At 41.1% G+C, this 23729-nt stretch overlaps 1 protein-coding gene across 1 annotated transcript; it reads right to left on the bottom strand.

Moving 5' to 3' along the window:
* Window positions 1-282: 282 nt before the first annotated feature.
* Window positions 283-1312, bottom strand: LOC105198608 (mucin-1). The gene is made up of 2 exons (XM_011165375.1): window positions 914-1312; window positions 283-858 (listed from the first exon to the last, which is right to left on the bottom strand). Exons 1-2 carry the CDS (start codon window positions 1310-1312, stop codon window positions 283-285), a joined length of 975 nt encoding a protein of 324 aa, XP_011163677.1.
* Window positions 1313-23729: the final 22417 nt, after the last annotated feature.

Below are 23729 nucleotides of genomic sequence, written 5' to 3'. Positions count from 1 at the left end.
TCGGATGGTCGCGGTGATCTCTCTCTTCGGCTGCTCACTGCCGACTTATATACCGCTCCGTGCGGCTGGACGCACCAATCAGCTCGCGCGGTCGAGCCGGCCGGAGAGGGAACTTTGCCGTGCCGGTCGCGCTTGGTATCACATGGTCGCGCTATTGTAAGCCGAGCGTACGCACGTGTTCGGCTGCGGTGCGTCGGACGGTTGGTCGGTTTGGAGTGGCGGCACGGTGGAGGGGCGTAACGTTACACCATCCCTTCCGTTTGGAGTGGTGAATTTTGGCCACTACACCGGGAATTCCCGCACGTAGTAGCACTGTCCGTCACGGCCAAAGCGGAGGGTGTATCGCATCCCACCGATGCGCGCCTTATATTTCCTCGTGATGTGAGCGGCGTGGTACGGCACGAGAACGGTGACGTTGTCGCGTACAGGTACGGGTACTGGTGGGTGCGCCGGTCGGTCAGTGGTTGTGGGTGCCCTGGTTGCAGCTGGAGGTAGAGGCAGCGGGGTTTTGCTGGTTGCGACGGTTTGCGGTGTAGTTGTTGCTGTGGCAGTCAGAGGTGCGGGTGTCGGTGTGTCCTTGTTGGCCGTGTCATGCTCAAGCGATGCAGCGGCAGCCGAGTTGGGTCGCTGGGTGGTGCCTGGTGTTTTGTCCAGGTCTCCGAACAGGTCGCGTAACTTGTCCCCCGCGTACTTTTCTGTGGGCGGAGTTACTGGCCCGCGTGACGGTTTCGGTGCTGGTGCCTGTGGTGGCTTGACCTTCTTTTGGTCGTGAGCTTGTCGGCGGTTTGGCTGTTTCGTCGGTGACGGTAGTACTTCCAAGAGGCTCTGCCATTTGCGTGCTGTGGTGGCGGATGATCGCTGTACGGCACAGTTCACTGCCGGGAGCGGACGCTTTCCGGTTGCGGGGGATTGCAGTCGAGTTGGCTTCCGCGTTAGCGCGGCGATATCCTCCGCTGGAGGACGGTCGGCACTTTCCTAGATGAGGCCGTGGCTTGGGGCGCGAATTGTCAGTGCCCCAGGTCGCTTCCTTGACAGTGCCGTCGTTAAACTCCGCAGGCGGTTGGGAGTCATCGGTGCAGCTGCTGGCTTCGTGTACAGTGGTGCCGGTACGTGCGGTCGTGGCGTCTCTCGGTCGGAGCGTGCCCTGGGTGTTGTTGGGTCTGTTGTTTGCGGTTGGTCGGCGGTGGCGGCCTGGTTTTTCCGTGGCGAACAGATGCGTTTGCTCTGTTGCTGTGGTCATTGCCTGCGACCACAACAACTTGATCTCCGCGTTGTCGGTCGGTGCGGTTAATATTGCGTCTAGTGTCTCCATTTCGAGATGTCACCTTCTGCGGTTTTTGTTCCCGCGGGCAGCCCGTTATATACCCGGATACGACCGGGAGAGGTATCCCCTTCCTCTGGGAGTAGCATGTCCTGGACGCGTGATGTTTACGCAGTGTGTTTTTTAGCTGTGTCGTTGCCCCTGTCCAAATCTGCCGCTTGATCCTTGGTGTCATGGGTATCGTCTGCTGGAGCCTTCTGCTCCGATGACGTCAGGCTCGGAGTCGGTTTTGGTCGGAACGGTACTCCAGGTGTGCTCGGACTCGGTCGGGTAACCTCGGTGCGTTCGTAGTTGGCTGCCGCGGTCTGGCTCTGATGTGTTTGTGGTCACGGTCTTTGGCAAAGACTGTCACGGTTTACCGGTGGAAGCGGTTGATCGGTAAAACGATCACGGTTTTATCGGTAGAAAACGGTCACGGTCTATCAGAAAAACGGTCACCGCTTATCGAGAAAACAAAAAGTAAGAAAAAACACAAAAAGAGAACGGTCACAGTTTGTCGAAAAAATAACGCAGACAGTTACGTTTTATATAAAAAAAAATTGAAAAGAAAAATTGGTCAAGGTTTATTGGAAGAACGGTTACGACCTATTGCAAAAGAAAAGAAACACACGGAAGCGAACGGTCATCGGAAAAACGGTCCCTGTTCGGGCGCCATGTAGGCTGAATGGATTAGGCCGTGCGGCGAGAATGCCCACCGCACAGTCACGCGGATTGGATTGGCCGGACGTACGAGAATGCCCGTCGTCCGGAGGATCAGTCCGGATTGGCCGCGCAACGAGAATGCCCGTCGTACGGCTAAGCGGATTGGATTGGCCGCGCGACAAGAATACCCGTCGCGCGGCTGAGCGCATTGGGCCGAGCATACCCGGGAACGACAAGTATCCCCATCGTATTGAGTTGGTGGCTGGGATATGGATACTCGAGGAAGAGCTCAAGGATTCCCGAGCTTGGAGGCGCCGAGTATGCCCGGCGCTGGACAGGATCCGGTGAGATCGGATGGTCGCGGTGATCACTCTCTTCGGCTGCCCACTGCCGGCTTATATAGAGCCACGCTCCGCGCGGCTGGACGCACCAATCAGCTCGTGCGGAGCGTGGCTCTATGGCCGGGGTGAGAACGCTTGGCGAACGCGGCGCGTGGCGTGCCGGTCGCGCTTGGTATCACGTGGTCGCGCTATCGTAAGCCGAGCGTACGCACGTGCTCGGCTGCGGTGCGTCGGACGGTTGGTCGGTCTGGAGTGGCGGCACGGTGGAGGGGCGTAACGTTACAAAATGACAATGATATTTTTTTTTTGAATGTATGATTTCTTTAGCTTTAAAAGGCCGTATTGTAAAGTCTTTAAAAGTTTTTTGTTGCAAATGTTACGTCCGCGGATTGTGAAATTGCAATCCGGGACGTAGATTTTGGTTTTCTCTTGGTTAGATTTTACTTCTGTTTGAGATTAAGGCAGCTGTCACCAGTCGTGGCTCTGCGATAACACGTCCAGATACACGACAATTTATTTATACAGGCAAGAGAAGATAAGAAAAAGGAGTTTTGACATGCGTGACTAGGCTTGGCGTGGGATTAAATGAACAGTGACGCGTGTATATTGGTTGAATTAATAGAATGTATTTATGAACATATGTACATGGGAACGGAGTCTTAAGCATAATTGACTGAATATTACTTATGTAGTAACCGTAATCTAGAATAACATTGCGTATGGCTTGGTAGTGTAAGATAGCATAATCCGCAGGGGTCTTTTGGATTTTGAACTGAAGCCTGATGTTCTCCATGATCCTAGGACCCCTAGACGACTTAATTTCTCGGCTTCTGCGCTGTCACGCTTACGGGACACGGCCGCGTCGGGGCCTGAATCAGGACGAAGTCCTGAGTTGGGTTAGCGGGCTTGCGGCTCGGTTTCCCTACTATCCCAGACATTTTGCCCTGCTTCAGAGCACCCGAATCATCAAAAGAGGGCTTAGAGGGTTTTGGAAGATTATCAACGCGATCATTGCCCAAATTTGGGATGGCCAATGTTTCGGCGCTTAATGCTTCCTCTACCTCCAGCGGGGAGGGGAGAGGACTAAGGCGCGGAGGCGGAAATATCGACGGGGTCAAACTCCCCCGAAGCGTGAAGTTCCCGGATCATTTTTCGAAAGAAATGCTTTCGTCCGCCGGCGTAAGCGCGGTGTGCTCTTTTTCGGCCCATAGCTTCTTGAAGAGATGCATGATTGTATTAATAAGAAGGATTGCCACGATGATATATGAATGAGTAGATGACTACTCTTCCAAAAGAAATTATTTTAAAGCGTTAGCGCTTGAGAGAGAGAAGTCAGTGCGAGGAATCTACGAATTTTAATGAGGCGAATTATTAATAATTGAAAAACAAATAGCAAAGAGTATATTTTGAAAGAGACGAATCCTCTGGGGAAGACACCCGTTAAAATGCCTTTTCTGAAGGTGGATATTATTTAGGAAAAAATTTTGAGTCACCGGGTAGAGAGACGGCGAGTGCGTCGAGAAGTCGCGTTAGCGAGTCTTCCTCGACGGGATAAGAGAGAAAGAGAGAAGGAAAGCGTCGAAGAGTCGCGTTAGCGAGTTTTCTTCGACGCTGCAGGAGAGGGAGAGAGAAATAGGAAGACGTTGAAGAGTCGTTTTCGCGAATCTTCTCCAACGCTTGGATGAAAGGGAGGAAGACAGAGAAACGAGTGAGGCCACACTCAAGCTAATGCCTGGTGTGGTTCAACCCTCTGGATCTCTGTTAGGAGGGGGGCGGGAGAAGGATGATGGTAAAGGCAAAAGGCAATTTGACCGGGGCCACCCCGAAAACCAACGTCTTCGTCAGGAGCAAACCCACCCGTCGTTGAGATCGTACCTGGAGGTCTGCAGTTTGGCGGTCGCCGATGGCAGCAAATCTTACTCGACCAACAAGACTGATCTGAATTTTGGAGCTCCGATTTTGCTCCTTATATAGGCAAGGATATGAGCAAGAGGTGTTGCGGGACGATTCCTCAGGTTCGCGGAAAATTCAGAGCGATAGATTTTTTTAACACGTAGTCTTTAGGAGCTCGCCCTGTTCCGCGACCGCGCTTCTCGCGCCTATAGTTCGCGCGAGGCGCTTGTAGATGGTTCCAGGGGTCGCGACTCGCGGGGATACCGCATACCACACTTTGATGTAAAGTCCAATACTTAAAAAATTAATATAAATTAAGTTCTTTATAGGATCTCGATTAGGCGTACATGGTACGGTGGAGGACCATGTACCGAAGCGTTATGCAATGTTAAATTCTATTGTTGCTACTACGGGGAGTTAATTTTAACAGGAAAGATTTCTAGAATTCTTTTATGAGTGTTACTTTTTGAATTATCGTACTTGAGAGTGTACGAGGCAATAGCGCCAAGCACACGCTATTGTTTTATGCGTAAAAAATTAAAGTTTTGCTGTTATCTATGAGAGATCAATCTTTATATTAATTCAAAATCTTTTGGCGTTTTTCTTGGTCGCGATTGTAGAGTTGTTTTAATTTGAGTTGCATGGTGCGGTAGTAGGAAGCATCCATAAAAAAATCACGCTTCGATAATTATAATTTTGCTGTTCCTACTATTTTATATTAAATTGGAAAGATGCATGGAATTTCAAAGCGCGGAGCTTGGCGATATTAGAGGGGGTCGCGAGCTGAGGGGTCGGCGCCGCAATGTTGCCAAGCGGTTGCGCATGTAAAAGCCGTATGAGCGATATCAAATTATAATTTCGATGTAGGGTTTACTTAATTGGTGTCGAAGGGTGTTCCCGATTCTTAATTAAGCTATTATCAATACAGATGGCGCGGGAAAATAAAAACTTTTTCCGCCAGACGTAACACAAAGATATGATTTTTTTTTTTTTAAGTGGATTTTTAGATGCCCAAAAATACCTTATATTCTCTATGTTACATAATTATACTTTAAAAAAAAAATGTTTTTGCCAAATTTTATTTTAAAAATGTGACTCTTTAGCTTTAAAACACCGTATTTGAAAGTCATTAAAAGTGTTTTGTTGCGAAGATATTATTTTTTGAAGGAAAAGTAGATTTTTGACCAATTTCTCATTTTTGCTTAATAGTTTTGCCTTATAACTTCACAATAAATTATTTTTTCGGCAATGCCGATTGTGCAGTAACACTTCTAAGATTCTGAACTTTTATATAAAAAAAAAAAAAATTGTAGAAAAATATTGATTGTAATCAAAATTATAGCTTCTCAAAGTTGACAAAATCTCCCAGACTCGAAAATGTGTTTCCGTATTTTCTATTAACTTTGATCTCAGTTTAACTTACTCTTTAAATTATTACATATTAAAGTGCAGTACGTTAAAGAACAATTTAATATATTAAAATTGCAAGTTGCATCTCGTCATATTAATCGGAAATTATACAGATGCTTTTTGAAGTATAAACCCAATAGTGTTGGCATTTCTGGAATACTGCAGTATGTATGTGATTGTGCAAATGGAGGTAGAACTGTTGGCTGCTGTTCACATGTTGCTGCAATAGTCTACTATCTAGCTCATGCCATATATCTGTCAAAAATCTCTAAACCGGCTCAGATCCCCCAGTGAAATGTTTCGACAGGATAATATCATTTCTGTCATTGAGGACGATAGCAACAAAGATTAAGAGGGTATGAGAGGAGAAAACTCATCTTGATTTGTGAGAGGCGAGGGGACTCACAAAAATCAAGCATCCCGATATGTGAGAGGCGAGGGGATTCACAAAAATCAAGCACCCCGATTTGTGAAAGGCGAGGAAACTGATTATAAATAAGATCCACAATTTGGAAGGTTTCAAAAAATCTTTTTGAAATATTTCTTTCAAAGCCAACTTCTATTTTGAATTTGGATTAGTTGTTGAAGTATTATAGAAGTCTATGAGTCGTAAGTAGCCGTTAGTGCCAAAAACGAAGAGTAGGCAGCGCCAAACAAATCGTATGCGGCATGCAGACAATCTTCAATTTTTTAAACTATGTACTACCCTTCCAATTATTTTGAAAATTTAATATGTTATACTAGATAAGTTGAAATTTTTTTAAGTAAAAAATAGTGATAGTATCTCAAGTGCATCCAATAAAAAAAAATTTGAAAAATTAAAAAATTTTTTTTCAACCGGTTTTCTTTTTCGAAAAAAAAAATTTCATAATTTTTCCTAACACCGCATCATTGATCCCCATAACATATTTTTTTTCGTTGAAATTGGTTCATTCATTGAAGAGAAATTTTATTTTTTTTATTTTTAGTTTTACCCCGATAACTCCTATAAAAATTTTTTTTCAGATATAATCTTTTGGGAAACATAGTTTTACATGACTGCCAACTTATGGTAAAAATCTCGACTAGATTCGTGGGGGGGCAGCATACATATACTTATCCTTATATGCCCTTTAATATTGATGCATCCATTCAATTTTGCAATCCTCGCTTCCGAATCTCGCTCGCTTGCGAATCAACTGATCTTGTTGCCTCTTCGTCACTCTCTCGTCTCAACATTACTCTGTCGCGCTCGGCGGCAGGCTTAAGGAACTGCTGTTTGCTATCTCACTCGCGCTTAATTAAGTAAGCTTGGCAATTTCAGGTTCGCGCACGTTATCTCTCTCTGTGCCGTACATTCGCGGATACCAAGTGACATTTATTCAGACAACGGTACAAATTTTGCCGGTGCAAATAAAGAATTTAAAGAATTAAAAAGCCTATTAAATTTGCAACAATTTGAAAATAAGATTGCAACTGAGTTATCGGTTGATTAGATAAAATGGCATTTTAATTCCCCGAGCGCGCCTCATTTTTGAAGTATTTGGAAAGCGACTAAACATCATTTGAACGATTAGTATGTAACGTATTATTGACATACGAAAAAATGTATACTGTGTTGACTTAAATATAATCATATCTTAATTCTCATCCAATCATAGTTCTTTCCAATGATCCTAATTATCTTTAACACCAGGCCACTTCCTTATTGGTAGTCTATTTCAAGCTTGGCTTAAACCGAATCTGACGGAAATCAAGAAGCAACAGCTTTCACGATTTCAAAGAGCTCAAGCCATGGTGCAACATTTTTGGAAGAAGTAGTCCATTGAATATCTCACAGAACTGCACCAAAGGACAAAATGGATATCCACGGAATTATCTTTGTCTCTTATTGGACGGGTGGCAGTAATTAGAGAAGACAAAATTCCACCATTATGCTGGACGTTGGCAAAAATTATAGAAGTCCAGCCTGGCAAGGACAAGGTAGTGCGAGTCCTCACACTGAAAACTAAAAATGGAATAGTTAAGAGGTCTATTTAAAAGATCAGCCTACTACCACCAGGCAAAGAAGCAAACGACTCAGCAAAAGAAGACTGTACAAAGACGAAAAATTGTATTATCTAACTTTTTCGTATGTAAACTTATAGTTTCAGACTCAGTTACGATTTTCGTCAAGGCTGTCTTACTAGTCAAGTTTTTATTAATATTTTATTATGTAGAAGAAAATAACTTTAAATAGAAGTCAACAAAATTTGTTATATCAGGGTGTCCCAGACCGTTGTATAAAAACTTGTCACATGAGGTAGAAGAAATTGAGACAAACCAAAAAGTTACCATTTTGCAATAATTTTTGAGTAATAAAATATTAATGTCCAAGCCAAATAAGAGCGCGCGGAGAGACAAGCGGTTACTTGCCTGAGCCATAGAATCTCCGACCGTGGCCCGACTGTAGGCGACGGTAAGTGGTGCGCGGCGAGGGGAAGGATAGGTACCGCACCGCGCCCTCATGTTCCCGCACCGAGCCGTTCTGCGGCTCAGGCGAGCGACTGTTTGTCTCTCCGCGCACTCTTATTCGGTTGATTTTAACATTTTATTACTCGAAAATTATTGCAAATATCGCAAAATAATATTAAATTTTTTTATTTATCTCAATCCCTTCTACCTCATGTGACAAATTTCGTATAACAATCTGGGACACCCTGTGTTACGTCTAGCAAGAAAATTTTTATTTTTCCGCGCCATCCGAACTAATAATAGCCTAATTAGAATCCGGAAACATCCTCCGATCAATTAGATAAATCCCACATCGGTATCATAAATCAATATCGCTCGATTTCAAATCTCATACGGCTTGGCTACATCGCGGTGCCGCCCCCTCGACGCGCAACACCCACGAGCGTTCATCGGCGCAAGACAAACATCGTGCGCGCCGACCTCTCGGCTTGCGACCCCCTCTAATACCACCAAGCTCCGCGCGTTGGAATTCTATTCATCTTTCCAATTTAATATAAAATATTAGGAACGGCAAATTTATAATTATCGAAACGTGATCCACTCATGGAAGCTTCCTATGCTGCGCCATGTAACTCTGATCGAAACAACTCTAAAATCGCGGCCAATAAAAATGCCAGTAGAATGCATACGCGGATTCTAATTCGGGGATCACAGGGGGGTGCGGGGAAGGGGGGGGATATTTCGGGTCGCACGGGGGGACCTAACCGGCGATAAGGTCCCGCGGGTGGACCAAACCGGGTGGAGGAGGGGGAGGGGGGGCTTAAAACGGGGGCACGCGTGTAAACCTAACCGGTAGTTCTGCGTAATCAATGTTTATATAAACAGTGATAACGATTCGAGGAGAATGTTCTTGACCGATGTTTAAATAAATTTGACATCTTTGAAATGTGCCGCGTGCGGGGAAGGGGGAATATTTCGGGTCTCACGAGGGGTCTAACCGGAGACGATGTCACGCGACCGGGGCAGGGGGGGCGAGGGGGGGATTAAATCGGGGACACGTGTATGAACCTAACCGGTAGTTCTGCGTAATCAATGTTTAAATAAACAGTGATAACGATTCGAGGACCATGTTCTTGACCGACACCTTTGAAACGTACCGCGTGGAGGCAACTGACCATTTAATGTAAACATGGACCATGTACTTGTCACTCTGTATACATAAACATAATAAATCACACCGCGAGGAGGTGTGTATGACTGAACTTTTGAAATCGGAAATGTCTGTCATCACGAGGGGATAAGCGATACGATGGCGAATATTTTGTGGGGTGTGCGCGGCTATTTCTGCGGGGCCCGCCGCCGTCGCCACCGCCGGGTGCGTGGAGGGGATGCGCGCTATCTAACGCGGGGTCCGCTGGGGCGATCCGCCACCCGCCGCTGGCACCACCATCGCTGCTGCCACCCGATGGCGCTTACGCATGCGCTCTCTCCGTCCCTCGCTCGCTTGCTCGTTCGCTCGATTTTCCCGTACGCGGTAACGGGCATGCTTACGCGTTTAGTCTCCCCCACCTCGCCACGCTTGTTTCTTTCACGCGCTCGCTCGCTCGCTCGCTCGCTTTTTCCATTCACTCGTTTCTATAGCGCGTTCGCTCGTCGTATGCGACCCATCCCCCCACCCAGCACCCGCTACCACCCTGCCGCTATCGCTGTTTTCACAATAATTTTTTAATGAGGGGATTGAAGGAAAGGTGAATAAGTGATAGGAGAAAAAAATTGGTACATAAATTAAAATTTATATATGTATTTTGAAAAACTTTACACAAAAACAAGAAAAAATTTTTTGTATTAAAAAATTCTATAATAATTTTTTTCACCAGATCTCCTCCTGGTAGACCCTCTCTCCCAATAGTATTTGGAGGTCCCATTGATCCTCCAGGTACCACTCGTTGCGGACCCACTCTCTATTATTGAACCACTGGTCCCATTGGCGGTACCAGCGCCGATATATCGCATTGGATATATTGATAAACCCTGCTATCTCAATTTGGTCTCGAGAGATGTTCTGAAACAAAAACAGGAAAAACATTTAATATTACAATTGTACACATAAAATAGTAATTTAAAATTGATATAAATAATAAAACTTACGGGGTGGGGGCTGGTAATCCTTAATTCTAATAAATGCCTTATCGGCACAACGAGTTGCTCCTCATTATGTACCATCAACCTCTGAAAAAAAAAAATATTAAAAATGTAAAAACATATGTATATATTTTTTCAAAAATGTCAGGGTTAAAAAAGATGAAAAGAACTTACCGCATCCGCCGGATATGTAACTCGAATTACGTGAAATAATGTTTCCATTTTTTTCGAAAAACTGAATACTGTTTTTAGTCTTTTTCACAAGAAGACTGTCTCACGACTGACTGACTCTCTGACTGCAAGCAGAGGCCTATGCAGTTCCTCCTCTTCAAAAATCTACGTCATATAAACAACTGAAATATCCCCCGATTACTAATGTAAACTTTCAAAGAAAGAAACTCTTCTATAGTGCTCGCTCGCTCAATTTTCTCGTACACGGTCAAGCGTGTGCTTGCGCGTTCATTCTCCCCACCCGCCCGTTTGTTTCTTTCACGCGCTTCCTTAATGTCTACTATCTCGCATATTATTTACTAAGAAAATAGGAAACGATGGATAAGGATAGATTTTCAAATACATTTTAAAGACTTTTTTAAAATCCGTTTTTATTGTTCATGTAATGCTTCGTTCACAATAGTATCAATAGCGTAAACTATTAATTCACACTCAATTTGTGAATTTGTATCGTAAGATCTGTGCAACATACGTATCGCTTCGCGTTTATTCATGATACAGTTCAAGCGCAATAAATTTACTAAATATTTATATTTTTCAGTGGCAGTAATCGTGTTTTGATGTAGCGCTCAATACATGTGCTCGACACAATGTTCCAAGTTGAATATAAATAACATAGTTGCAGGTTTTAGGTAAATACAAGCATCGCGCAACGATAATTTAACAATATTTTCATCGCGCAGTTTTACGAGTTGCACGCAAAGTTCATGAATCGTTAACGATGATGATGATGATGATGATGACGATGCTGACGAAACGTTTTATGTACGTCATGTTTCACGTTTCATGTACATCATGTTTCACGTTTCATGTACGTCATGTTTCATGTACGTCATGCTTCACGTTTCATGTACGTCACGTTTCATGTACATCATGTTTCACGTTTCATGTACGTCATGTTTCACGTTTCATGTACGTCATGTTTTATGTACGTCATGTTTCACGTTTCATGTACGTCATGTTTTTATGTACATCATGTTTCACGTTTCATGCACGTCATGTTTCACGTTTTATGTACATCATGTTTCACGTTTCATGTACGTCATGTTTCACGTTTCATGTACGTCACGTTTCATGTACATCATGTTTCACGTTTCATGTACAACGTTGCCAGACCGCGTAAACGTGTCGTGACACGTTCCAGCGATAACGATGATGATGAAATTGTTTGATAGAGGGGAAAATTATCCCCCACTCCTTTACAATTGCAGAAGCTTTAATCCTCCTACAAACGTAGCAATTTATAATCAGTTTTGAATCAGTCGCTCGTTTGAACGGTTCTGAGACAACGCATCTCTCTCTCTCGGTATAAACAATGGCAAACTATTACGTTCCAATCCAGACTGAAGCGTGCGAGAGATCGTAAGTATCTTTACATTTAAATTACGTTTTATACATTTATTGTACGTTTTACTCATCTCTCCATTTTTTTCAGCACGTCTTTGGAATCGCGGTATACGCCGCGTATTTTGGGTAGAAGGTTCCCGCTAACCTTAACATCCTACAAATGGATTGATATTGCTACGATGGTGGATACCTGTTTCCTGCTTTGTGGAAATGTCGATTGGCGATACGAGCGGCAATCGGATCGTTCTACCTTATAAAATATGGAAAGCTTTGATCGAGAGACGTGTGGATATTGAGCGACTCGCCCAGTCAACAGAAGCATCGTCATCATCATCATCGTTAACGATTCACGAACTTTGCGTGCAACTCGTAAAACTGCGCGATGAAAATATTGTTAAATTATCGTTGCGCGATGCTTGTATTTACCTAAAACCTGCAACTATGTTATTTATATTCAACTTGGAACATTGTGTCGAGCACATGTATTGAGCGCTACATCAAAACACGATTACTGCCACTGAAAAATATAAATATTTAGTAAATTTATTGCGCTTGAACTGTATCATGAATAAACGCGAAGCGATACGTATGTTGCACAGATCTTACGATACAAATTCACAAATTGAGTGTGAATTAATAGCTTACGCTGTTGATACTATTGTGAACGAAGCATTACATGAACAATAAAAAAGGATTTTAAAAAAGTCTTTAAAATGTATTTGAAAATCTATCCTTATCCATCGTTTCCTATTTTCTTAGTAAATAATATGCGAGATAGTAGACATTAAGGAAGCGCGTGAAAGAAACAAACGGGCGGGTGAGGAGAATGAACGCGCAAGCACACGCTTGACCGTGTACGAGAAAATTGAGCGAGCGAGCACTATAGAAGAGTTTCTTTTTTTGAAAGTTTACATTAGTAATCGGATGATACTTCAATTGTTTATATGACGTAGATTTTTGAAGAGGAGGAACTGCATTGGCCTCTGCTTACAGTCAGAGAGTCAGTCAGTCGTGAGACAGTCTTCTTGTGAAAAAGACTAAAAACAGTATTCAGTTTTTCGAAAAAAATGGAAACATTATTTCACGTAGTTCGAGTTACGTATCCGGCGGATGCGGTAAGTTCTTTTCATCTTTTTTAACCCTGACATTTTTGAAAAAATATATACATATGTTTTTACATTTTTAATATTTTTTTTTTCAGAGATTGATGGTACATAATGAGGAGCAACTCGTTGTGCCGATAAGGCACTTATTAGAATTAAGGATTACCAGCCCCCACCCCGTAAGTTTTATTATTTATATCAATTTTAAATTACTATTTTATGTGTACAATTGTAATATTAAATGTTTTTCCTGTTTTTGTTTCAGAATATCTCTCGAGACCAAATTGTGATAGCAGGGTTTATCAATATATCCGATGCGATATATCGGCGCTGGTACCGCCAATGGGACCAGTGGTTCAATAATAGAGAGTGGGTCCGCAACGAGTGGTACCTGGAGGGTCAATGGGACCTCCAAATACTATTCGGAGAGAGGGTCTACCAGGAGAAGATCTGGTGAAAAAAATTATTATAGAATTTTTTAATACAAAAAATTTTTTTCTGTTTTTGTGTAAAATTTTTCAAAATACATATATAAATTAGTAGTATAGTAAGGCGGATTCTAACTCAGTGATCTGAGGGGGTTGCGGGGGCAGGGGGGAAATTTCACGACGCGTCTTTGCCGTACTGACCATGACGATGTCACGTGGGGGGAGCGGGAGGAACATTTCACGGCATGTATTTGTCGTGCTAACCACGCCTTGAAGGGAGGGGGTGATGCCACATGCATACTCGCTCGCACGCCAATGTTCTTTTTGCCGTGCTAACTGCGTCTTGGAGGGGATGTCACCTCGATTTGTGCGAGGGCAGGGGGAATTTCACGGCACGCGTCTTTGCCGTACTGACCGTGATGATGTCACGTGGGGGGAGCGGGAAGAACATTTCACGGCATGTATTTTGTCATTCTAACCACGCCTTGAAGAGAGGGGGTGATGCCACCTCGCGGCGTTAGCATAGATGACATTACGTAAGCACTGCGCTCTCACTCCTTCCTGTATACCTTCTTGCTCGCACGCCAACGCTCTCATTCGCCGTCTTGGAGAAGGGGTGATCTCACCTCGCGATGCTAATTATAGCATAGGTGATGGAAGCGCACATGCGTTTTCTTTCTCACTCCCTCCCATATATTGCGCTCATCAGATGCTGCGATGCGGTGTGGCGATGCATCATCCTCCTTCCCCCCATACGTTTTATCCTCGCTCGCTTGCTCATGCTCTCCCACGGCTTATCTTATACTTCGCACGCCAATGTTCTCAATCGCACGCGTTCTTATTTCTAAGGTGTTCTTAGGAATGGAAGAGAATAGGGAAAATAATAATAATTTGTTTGAATGTAATATATTTATTTTTTATTTTATTTATTTTAAAAGGATTATATAAAAATGGTTTTATTAAAATATTATTTATTAAAATTATTTATCTATTTTTAACATACACAAATAATTTTATTTGTCTTTATTGGATAAATTTTGCTTCTTATTTATTTTTAATAAGTATGCAAATAATTTTGCTCTCCCACGGCTTATCTTATACTTCGCACGCGTTCTTATTTCTAAGATGTTTTCAAGAATGGAAGAGAATAGGGAAAATAATAATAATTTGCTTGAATGTAATATAATAGGAAAAATAATCAAAAGTTCAATTTCAATTTACACATTTTTTATTATTATTTCAAATTTGCACATAACATGATTATAACATTTTATTTATCATTTAACACATCGTATGCAATATTCACATTTGTACATATTATATTTGTCATTTAGCGAATCGTATGCAATATTATCTGAAGCATAAGCTATTAATTCACATTCAATATGTGAACTTTTATCATAAATTTTTCGCAAAATATTTACTGCATCGTTTTTATTAGTGATGCAATTTTGACGCAAGTAAGTTACAAAATATTTATATTTGTCAGTAACATTATTCATATTCTGACACAGTGCGAAATATACATGTTCAATACAATGCTCAAGTTCAAACATAAATGATACAGTTGCAGGTTTTATGCAAATATAAGTATTGTGTAATGTTAATTTTATAGTATGTTCTTCACGCAGTTTAATCTGCTGCACAATCAGTTCGTGAATCAATAATGGAGCCGTTTTTGACTGCATAAGTCCCTCGATGTCCATACGTTTCTCAATCAACGATCTCCACGTTTTATAAGGCAGAGCAATTTGATTTCCGCGGTTGTCACCCAGCACCAATTCCATGTAGGATATAGATCCTGCGTTGATTCCGATATCCAACCATTTATAAGATGTAGGAGTTAGTGCAAACCTTCTCCCCAAAATGTGTGATGTGTATCGTGGTGGCGTTCTGTAAATAAGATTACAGATTAATGAGATAAAACAAAAAATATTGATAATAATGATGATGGTGATGATGATGATGATGTTCTATAAGTAATAAATAAAATAGAGATTTTATAAGAAACAATGAAATATGAAAAATATGAAAAAAAATGTATATAAAATAATTATAGATACTTACGATTTCTCACATGCTTCGGTCTGGATCGGAATATAGTAGTTCATTGATGTGTGTGGCAATGTTCTGTAAATAAGAAATATGGATATGTAGAAGCAAAAATATGAAAAATATAATTTAAGGAATGTATAAAAATGTATAGATACTTACGATTTCTCGCATGCTTCGGTTTGGATTGGAACGTAGTAGTTCGCCATTTCTCTCGTATTTTTCAAGAGTTATCCGCTAACAATGAGCAACTGATGAGAGTAACGTTTTTAAAGTTCTTTTTATTTTATAATCCCCACCACCATATCGACATCAAATGTGGAAATTACATATTTTATGATGAGATCATACACATATTCAAACGTAAATCTTGCAAGCGTTGACAGATGTGATGAGATCGCAGGATAGTAGAACTCAGTTTTAGACACGTTTGAATGTAATTTAATATTACAATGAAATCATATAGTATTGCAGATTTGCATTTTCAGCATAAAAGCATGCGTCAGAGTACAGCAGCTGTGATGATATCATAGGCGCTGATATCACAGATCTATAAAATTAATTTAGACACACGTTTGAATATAATTTGACATTACGATGAAGTCATGGAGCAAATGTGATAGTTTTGTATTTTTTAGCGAACGCCTGCTGTGACTCGTTTAAAAGTAATTTGATATCACGATGAGATCATTTAATAATTTTACAAAGTCAGTGATATCAAATATACATGTGAATCTTACAAGCGCCGATTTATGACAGCTAAGAAGACTTTAGATATGTATCAAACTATGATACACTGTGAATAACATTTAAAGTGATCGTGTCATTATAAAATGACAAGATCGCGATGCATCCCATCAGTCTATGCAGTCAAGCACATTGTAAAAATGGAGCAAACGGAGCGCGATTTGGTGGAGCAATCCACTCGATTGAATACGCATAAAGAGTATATGGCGTGGGAGCAACGTTGTATCGAGTTCATCGAATCGCTAGATGGACGTAGCCGCAGTAAATATCCGCGATTGTCAATCGGCGGAAGACAATCTGTGATCGCTTGTATCACGCGACTAGAAGGTTTGAAACAAATGATGCGTGGACGGTTTGTGCAAATGGGCGCTGGATATAGTGCTGAACTCCGATGGCGTGAGATAGATACAGTTTTTGAAAGTCGTATACTGACTGGTGCTGTGATTAATTTCGAACACATTGAACCGTATCAATTTCTAGAGGATGCGCGAGAAATTGTGCTTGAGCACGTGCAAAGTGTCATGCAGAGACATGGCAACGTAAAGATAAACGCTATTTTTAATGGTGAATTTGTCGCAGGTGACAAACGCGCTAATAAGTGTATCACAACAAGAAATTATGAACTCTTTCAATGCTCCGATTTGCATGAGTGGTACCAGTTACACGTCATCGAGATAATCCTAGCATCGTTGGAGGAATTCCAAGAACGCGATAGCGGATGGGCGTTGTCGCGTATACTAAATTTAACAATAAATATAAACAAATATAACCCTTTGCATGCAGGATGCAACATCCAGTTACCAAGTAAAATTATGATGAAGAAAGCGGTAGTTAATGTAAAATCAAATGACAATGCATGTTTTGCATGGTCAGTGGTGGCCAGTCTGCATCCTGCTGAAAGGAATACAGATCGAGAATCTTCATATCCACATTATTCTACGGTATTAAATCTGAAAGGCATTGAGTTTCCAATGACACTGCCACAAATTAAAAAGTTTGAAATTCTCAACAAAATCTCCATTAATCTATACTGCATCGAGGAGAAGAAATTATCTATTTTTCCTATACGACTCACCGAACGAAAAATGGACAAACATATAAATCTGCTATACGTGCAGGATGAAGACTGAGGGGGCGGTCCTCGTTTCCGAAGATCCGCCTACGGCACGCAGACTGTTGTCCATTGTGCCATACGTGCAGAATGACAATGTGGGACATTTTGCGTTGATAAAGAATATGTCCCGTCTCATGAGTTCACAACTCAGTAAGAAAAAGAATAAGAAATTCTTTTGCGATCGGTATGTATATATTTCGGAAAATACAAAAATATGTATATATAAATATATTTTTTCTAATTTCTCAAAAATAAATTATATTTCAGATGTCTACATTATTTTAGTTCGAACGACAAGTTGGAAATTCACACAATGGACTGTGGAAAGATAAACGATTGCGCTATCATATTACCAAGCGAAGATGACAAATGGCTGAGCTTTAAAAATTACTGTCGAAAGGAACGAATGCCGTTTATCGTATACGCCGATTTGGAATGCATCCTGGAGAAGACTGAGGATGAGAAAAATTACCAGCATCATCGAGTATTTAGCATAGCATATTATGTACACTGTGCGTATGACAATTCGCTATCAATGTATCGGTTTCATCGCGATAAGAATTGTATCGCGTGGTTCGTCGAGCAACTTAAAGATTTAGCACAAATTGTAAATAATATTCTGTCGGTTAATGTTCCCATGGATTTAACACAAGACGATTGGAAAAAATTTAACAACGCTACACACTGCCACATTTGTAAAAAATCATTTACAAATGAAATAGAACGGGTACGCGATCATTGCCATTTAACCGGTCGATTCAGAGGTGCAACGCATTCAAATTGCAATTTAAATTACAAAGATTCGCATTATATTCCTACAGTTTTCCATAACTTATCTGGCTACGACGTGCATTTTATCATCAAGGAAATAGCTACAGCATATGAAGGACGAATAGATTTACTTCCGATAACAAAAGAAAAATATATTTCGTTTACAAAAAATGATTAGAAAAATTGCATAAAATTAAGATTTATCGATTCTTTCAATTTTCTAGCATCTAGTCTCGATAAATTAGCATCTTTTCTTAGTAAAGATAAGCTATGCATAATGCATCGGGAATATATAGTAATTTATCAACAGAAAATTTCGATCTATTAACACGAAAAGGTGTCTTCCCAGTACGAGTACGAGTATATTGACTGTGTAGAAAAATTGGAAGAGTCATGTTTGCCACCGCGCGAATTATTTTACAGTTCATTGACGGGTGACACAGTATCCGAGAGCGATTACGCGCATGCTGTCAACGTGTGGCAGCGGTTCTCCATCCGAACGCTCGGAGATTATAGCGATTTATACTTGAAAACTGACGTACTGTTGTTGGCTGATATCTTTGAGAATTTTTGCGATAGTTGCATCGCGAGTTATGGACTCGATCCCGCATATTATTATACTTTACCCGGTTTTACGTGGGATGCAATGTTGAAACATATACATGTAAATTTCGAACTGCTAACAGACATTGACATGATCATGTTCATCGAACGTGGCACACGTGGTGGTCTGAGTCAATGTTCAAACAGGTACGCACAGGCCAACAACAAGTACATGAAGTCATACGATCCATCGAAATCATCATCGTACCTGATGTACTTTGATGTAAATAACTTGTATGGTTGGGCAATGTGTTAGCCATTACGATACAAAGATTTTCGATGGGTAGATAACGTAACAAATTTTAATTTTATGGACATCGCGCTGGATTCTCCAACAGGTTACATTCTTGAAATAGACTTAGAATATCCATAACATTTACATGATGCGCACATTGACCTACCGTTCTGTCCAATGCGTGATAAACCGCCCGGCAAGCGGCAAGACAAGCTCCTCGCAACCTTATACGATAAGAAACGTTACGTCATACATTATCGTAACCTGCAGCAGTGTACTCGTCACGGCCTTCGAGTGACAAAAATACATCGCATATTACAGTTTGCACAATCACCATGGCTTCGCGATTATATTCAGTTAAATACAGATTTCAGAACATGCGCCAAAAACAATTTCGAAAAAAATTTATACAAATTAATGAACAACGCAGTATTTGGCAAAACCATGGAGAACGTGCGCAATCACGTCGATGTGCGACTTGTGACAAAATGGAAAGGCAGATACGGCGCGGAGGCAATGATCGCTATGCCAAATTTCCACAGTCGTAGTGTCTTTTCAGAGAATTTGGTTGCAATCGAAATGCGTAAGCTTGAGGTGAAATTTGACAAACCAATCTATGTGGGTATGTGCATCCTTGACATATCTAAGACATGTTTGTATGAATTTCATCATGAACACATGGCGCCGATGTTTCGCGAGAAATGTAAAATTATGTATACTGATACGGATAGCTTAATATATAACATTGAATGTGATGACGTATACGAAATTATAAAGCACGATATTAATAAATTTGACACGAGTGATTACGCGGTTGATAATGCATACGGTATTCCGCTTGTTAATAAAAAAGTGCCAGGTTTAATGAAGGATGAAAACAATGGTGCGATCATGACCGAATTCATAGGGCTTAGAGCAAAGATGTATGCCTTGCGCGTTGATGGTAAAAACGACACGAAGAAAGTCAAAGGAATCAAGAGCAACGTTGTGGCAAAATCGATAACTTTCGATGATTACACGCGATGTTTACATGATGAGATTGAAATGACACGACAGCAGTCAAGTATTAGATCGAAATTGCATGAGGTGTATACTATATCCGAAACGAAAATTGCTCTTAGTCCGTATGACGATAAGCGATATATTATGTCAGATTCTATTGACACGTTGCCTTGGGGACATTATAAAATACCAATGTAAATAAAACACTTAATTTGTATAATATATGTATATTTGTGTAATTGTAATAAAAATTACAAATATCTTGTAAATAAGTAATACATTTTTTTACAATACATTATCCTTGTGTATCCACGAATTGTGTGAATTATCAAATCCCAGCCATTTCACATAAACTTCATCCCCTCTTTTGCGTAAAATTTTTTCAACGAGATACAAGTTAGAATTACCGACTCGCTGAAGCTCATATTCGTAAAATCCACCGCTGATATGTTTTCCACAGGAATCCTTCAATAAATACGTCACGGGATTAGTTCTCTGCACTTTGGCAATTTTAAATATCTCCGTAGTCCAATTCGGTGTATAACCTTTATTAAAAATGGTCTTAAATTTGCTCACGCGTACCGATTCACCCACTTTGAACCGCGCGGGTGCAGCAATTTTTATGCGACTATACACAGTGGATAAAAGTTTTTCGGCAATCGCAGGGGTAACATTGATAGGTCGCATACCAATAGTACGATGCCTTCGTGAGTTGTATTCTAATACGAGACGTGGTAACAAATCGATCCATTTATAATTTCCATTAAGCGTAAACTGCTTCCACATGTCGTTCTTTAATGAACGGTTGAACCGTTCAACGACTGATGCCTTCATTACGGAATATGTTGAATAATGATTGATATCATGTTTTTTCAATAGTTTCTGTACCGTGGCGTTGTAAAATTCTTTTCCTCTGTCAGTCTGCAAATTTTTTGGACATCTTTCATCGTCTCGTATTATCTTTGCAATCGCATTAGCCACTTCATTGCCACTCTTGGCCTTGAGAGGCACAGCCCATGCATACTTGCTCAATACATCGATAACGCTGAGTATGTAATGGTAACCTCGGTTAAATCTCATGTAAGGTCGCATCTCAACCACATCCGCTTGCCACAGGTCATCGTATCCGCGAACAATGACATGCCTTCTCGGAAAATTTCTTCTCGCTGGAGCATGAAGTTCCTCCACTAACAGCTGCTTTTCGGAATTGTTCATGTTTGATTCACAAATGATGGAGAGATCTAATGTATCGTTTTTTCTACTCTGTGCTATGAGTTACTGTATCGAGTTGTCTTTGAATTTTGTTAAGCGTAATCTCCACCTTATTTTGGAGAGTAACAATCTTCCTCTCGATTTCGTCCTGGTGATCTTTCAAAATTTGTATGCTCTGTTGTACATATCGTTTATTGGCAGCATCGCTATCATCTACAGGTAACGCTACGTGACGAATCTTGCATGACTTTGCATCAAAATTGGCGTTGACCTTGCAAAGAGCATTATCGCGGACGTAACTTCTTATTAATCCGTTCCATTTGTAATACGATTCCGTTCCGCTACTTCCGAGCGATATCCCAAACTTATTGATTGACATTTCAACGTTGACTAAAATAATATGAATAGCACGACTCAATTTATAATTAAACTAGCTTCGCGAAGTTCCTCGATAATCGACAGGATCTCGTTATCGTGAGCGTTGTGTCCGGCTTGGCGTGAGGCCTCGAGCAATCGAAGACGATCGACGAGTTCGTTCGGATCGTTCCAATGAACGTAATCAATCTTGTTGTCGTTTAACGTAACGTTGTTCGGTATACCTCGTCCAACTTTATCCAGTGCTAACATGGGGGAGATTATATTTTTATACTTGTGTCCTTTGTTACCTAGTATTGGATTATATTCACCATGGTCTCGCCTATGTGCGTTTGTAGTTAATATGATATCCTTATACTTCTCTACATCGTCATTCGTGTAGATATCAGCGTTGGGTATTTTCATGAAAATTAACTCGTACAGACCTTGAGTACCCTTGTATCTTTTACCGTCTATGGATATATCATCGTTCTTGTGCAAGTCGATACGTTTGTTACCAAGCATCGTTCCGGTATTGTTGAAGTAAACTCCGTAAACATTATCTACGTTGACCGTTTTTTTACCGCTCAAAACAGCTCCCATATATTTTTGTCCCAATGGACCATAATGTATTTGTAATTTTTGTTGCCCCTCAGACGTTTCTAACTGTTGTCGAACGGACATCACAAGCGGCTCATCGGTGATTTCGAAAACCTCTTCAACGGAGGGTGCATGATTCTGCAATAAATCGCTATGTTGTAACATTTGTGATGCTTTATTAAAATTAATTGGTACAGTTTGCAATTTAATTGGAGTAGAAGTCATTATTGAATTATTAAACGAAATGTTCGACCGTTTTCGTTTTGGTTCCACGTATTCTTCATCTCCCGAAAAGAATGCTTCACTCTTAGCCTGTTTAGACCCATTTTCAATGGTATTTTCAACTCCAACGGTATTTTCAACAATCTGTTTTAGAGGTTCAATGATTGGCTTAAAATGTCTTTCCAATGCAATATCTTCTTCCATTTTACCCGTTTTTAATGCGCGATATTTTTTGCGAATTGTGTTACTTGTTTTTACAATCTGTTTAGCTATCTTCTCGCGATCTATGTTACTATCCATGTTGAACATTCAACGTATCGACAACAACTAATCATTCTACGGTATTGCAAAGTCGTTAAATCCTTTTCTATATCTTCCATCGACAAGCGCGCTGTCCTTGTCTATTACTAGAAATCCATATTTTTGTTGCCAACAAATCTGGCATAAATCGCAGAAATCCTTGTAAGACATATCAGTGTTTACATGATCGTTGTATACATGCTTCAGATTGGTGCCATCCCGTTTGAACATAATTAACAAATTCGCGTTGTCACGTATAAGATGCTTCGGTATCTTGGCATACGTCTGACAGAGATAGAAGCAGTCAACGTTAGCATGCCGGCCCATTGCAAAGTACTCTCTTATCGTATCTTGCTTGTCGCATGCTACATCATCAAAGATAAAGATGGAATTCGGAAGCGCTTCGCTCGGAGGAATGACGTTGCTGTTGTTGGAGAATGCAAAATACCCAACTTCTTCAATCGGTGTTAATAAGTTTTCCAGATATCGATATTTCGGCTGCTGAAGCGATTTCGAGTACACATACACGTTCTCGAAACGTACACCGTGCGGGCTTTCCAGCATGCTTATCAACACGTTTGTCTTGCCACAATTTGACGGACCGCAAATGATGCCACGTATAGAAATCGGTAGCATATTTCCATGTCTGCGTGTTTTTATTTCGGGTGTTACCTTATCATCAAAATTAATTACTCTAATTGCCTGCGGTTGCCGCACAAACCGCATATTTTCTTTCCTTCTACGGTAACAATAAACTGAAAAATTTCTATTGCGGGTAGCTTCTATTTATAGAGGCGCGTAGAGTGAAATCGCTCAGTATGCAAAATGTTTCTTATCGTGTCAGATATCTGTGATGTACACAGTTTGACTAGCGAACAGTTAAAATATATACCAAAAGTTGTTTTGCTACAAAAGTTTCACAATTACATCGATCATTTATGGGACAAATTGCCCAAACATATAAAAACAGATTCGGAGGTTCAACAGTACCGTCGGTGTTTCAAACATTATAATTTACCGTCTCAGCATACGCATATAGACGGTCCGGCACCGTTGAGAAAGAATTGCTGCGAATGCCTGCGAAAGGCTGCGGTTTGTTAAATCGCGCGATTAATGCACTTCCTTTCGAATTACATATCCCCGGTTATCAGTATTGCGGTCCAGGAACACGTTTAGAAGAGCGATTGGCTCGAGGTGACCGAGGCATCAATCCATTGGATGCGGCG

The sequence above is a fragment of the Solenopsis invicta genome, chromosome 3 (genome assembly GCF_016802725.1).
Source record: "Solenopsis invicta isolate M01_SB chromosome 3, UNIL_Sinv_3.0, whole genome shotgun sequence".
In the NCBI taxonomy this organism is placed as follows: domain Eukaryota; kingdom Metazoa; phylum Arthropoda; class Insecta; order Hymenoptera; family Formicidae; genus Solenopsis; species Solenopsis invicta.
The sequence above is the reverse complement of the archived record's forward strand: the minus strand, read 5'-3'. Positions and strand labels throughout refer to the sequence as shown.

Coding starts and splice junctions, on each gene's coding strand:
- LOC105198608 (XM_011165375.1), bottom strand. CDS start 1,312: ATGGAGACACTAGACGCAATATTAACCGCACCGACCGACAACGCGGAG. Junction 859..913: donor ACGCGGAAGCCAACTCGACT/GCAATCCCCCGC, acceptor TGTGCCGTACAG/CGATCATCCGCCACCACAGC.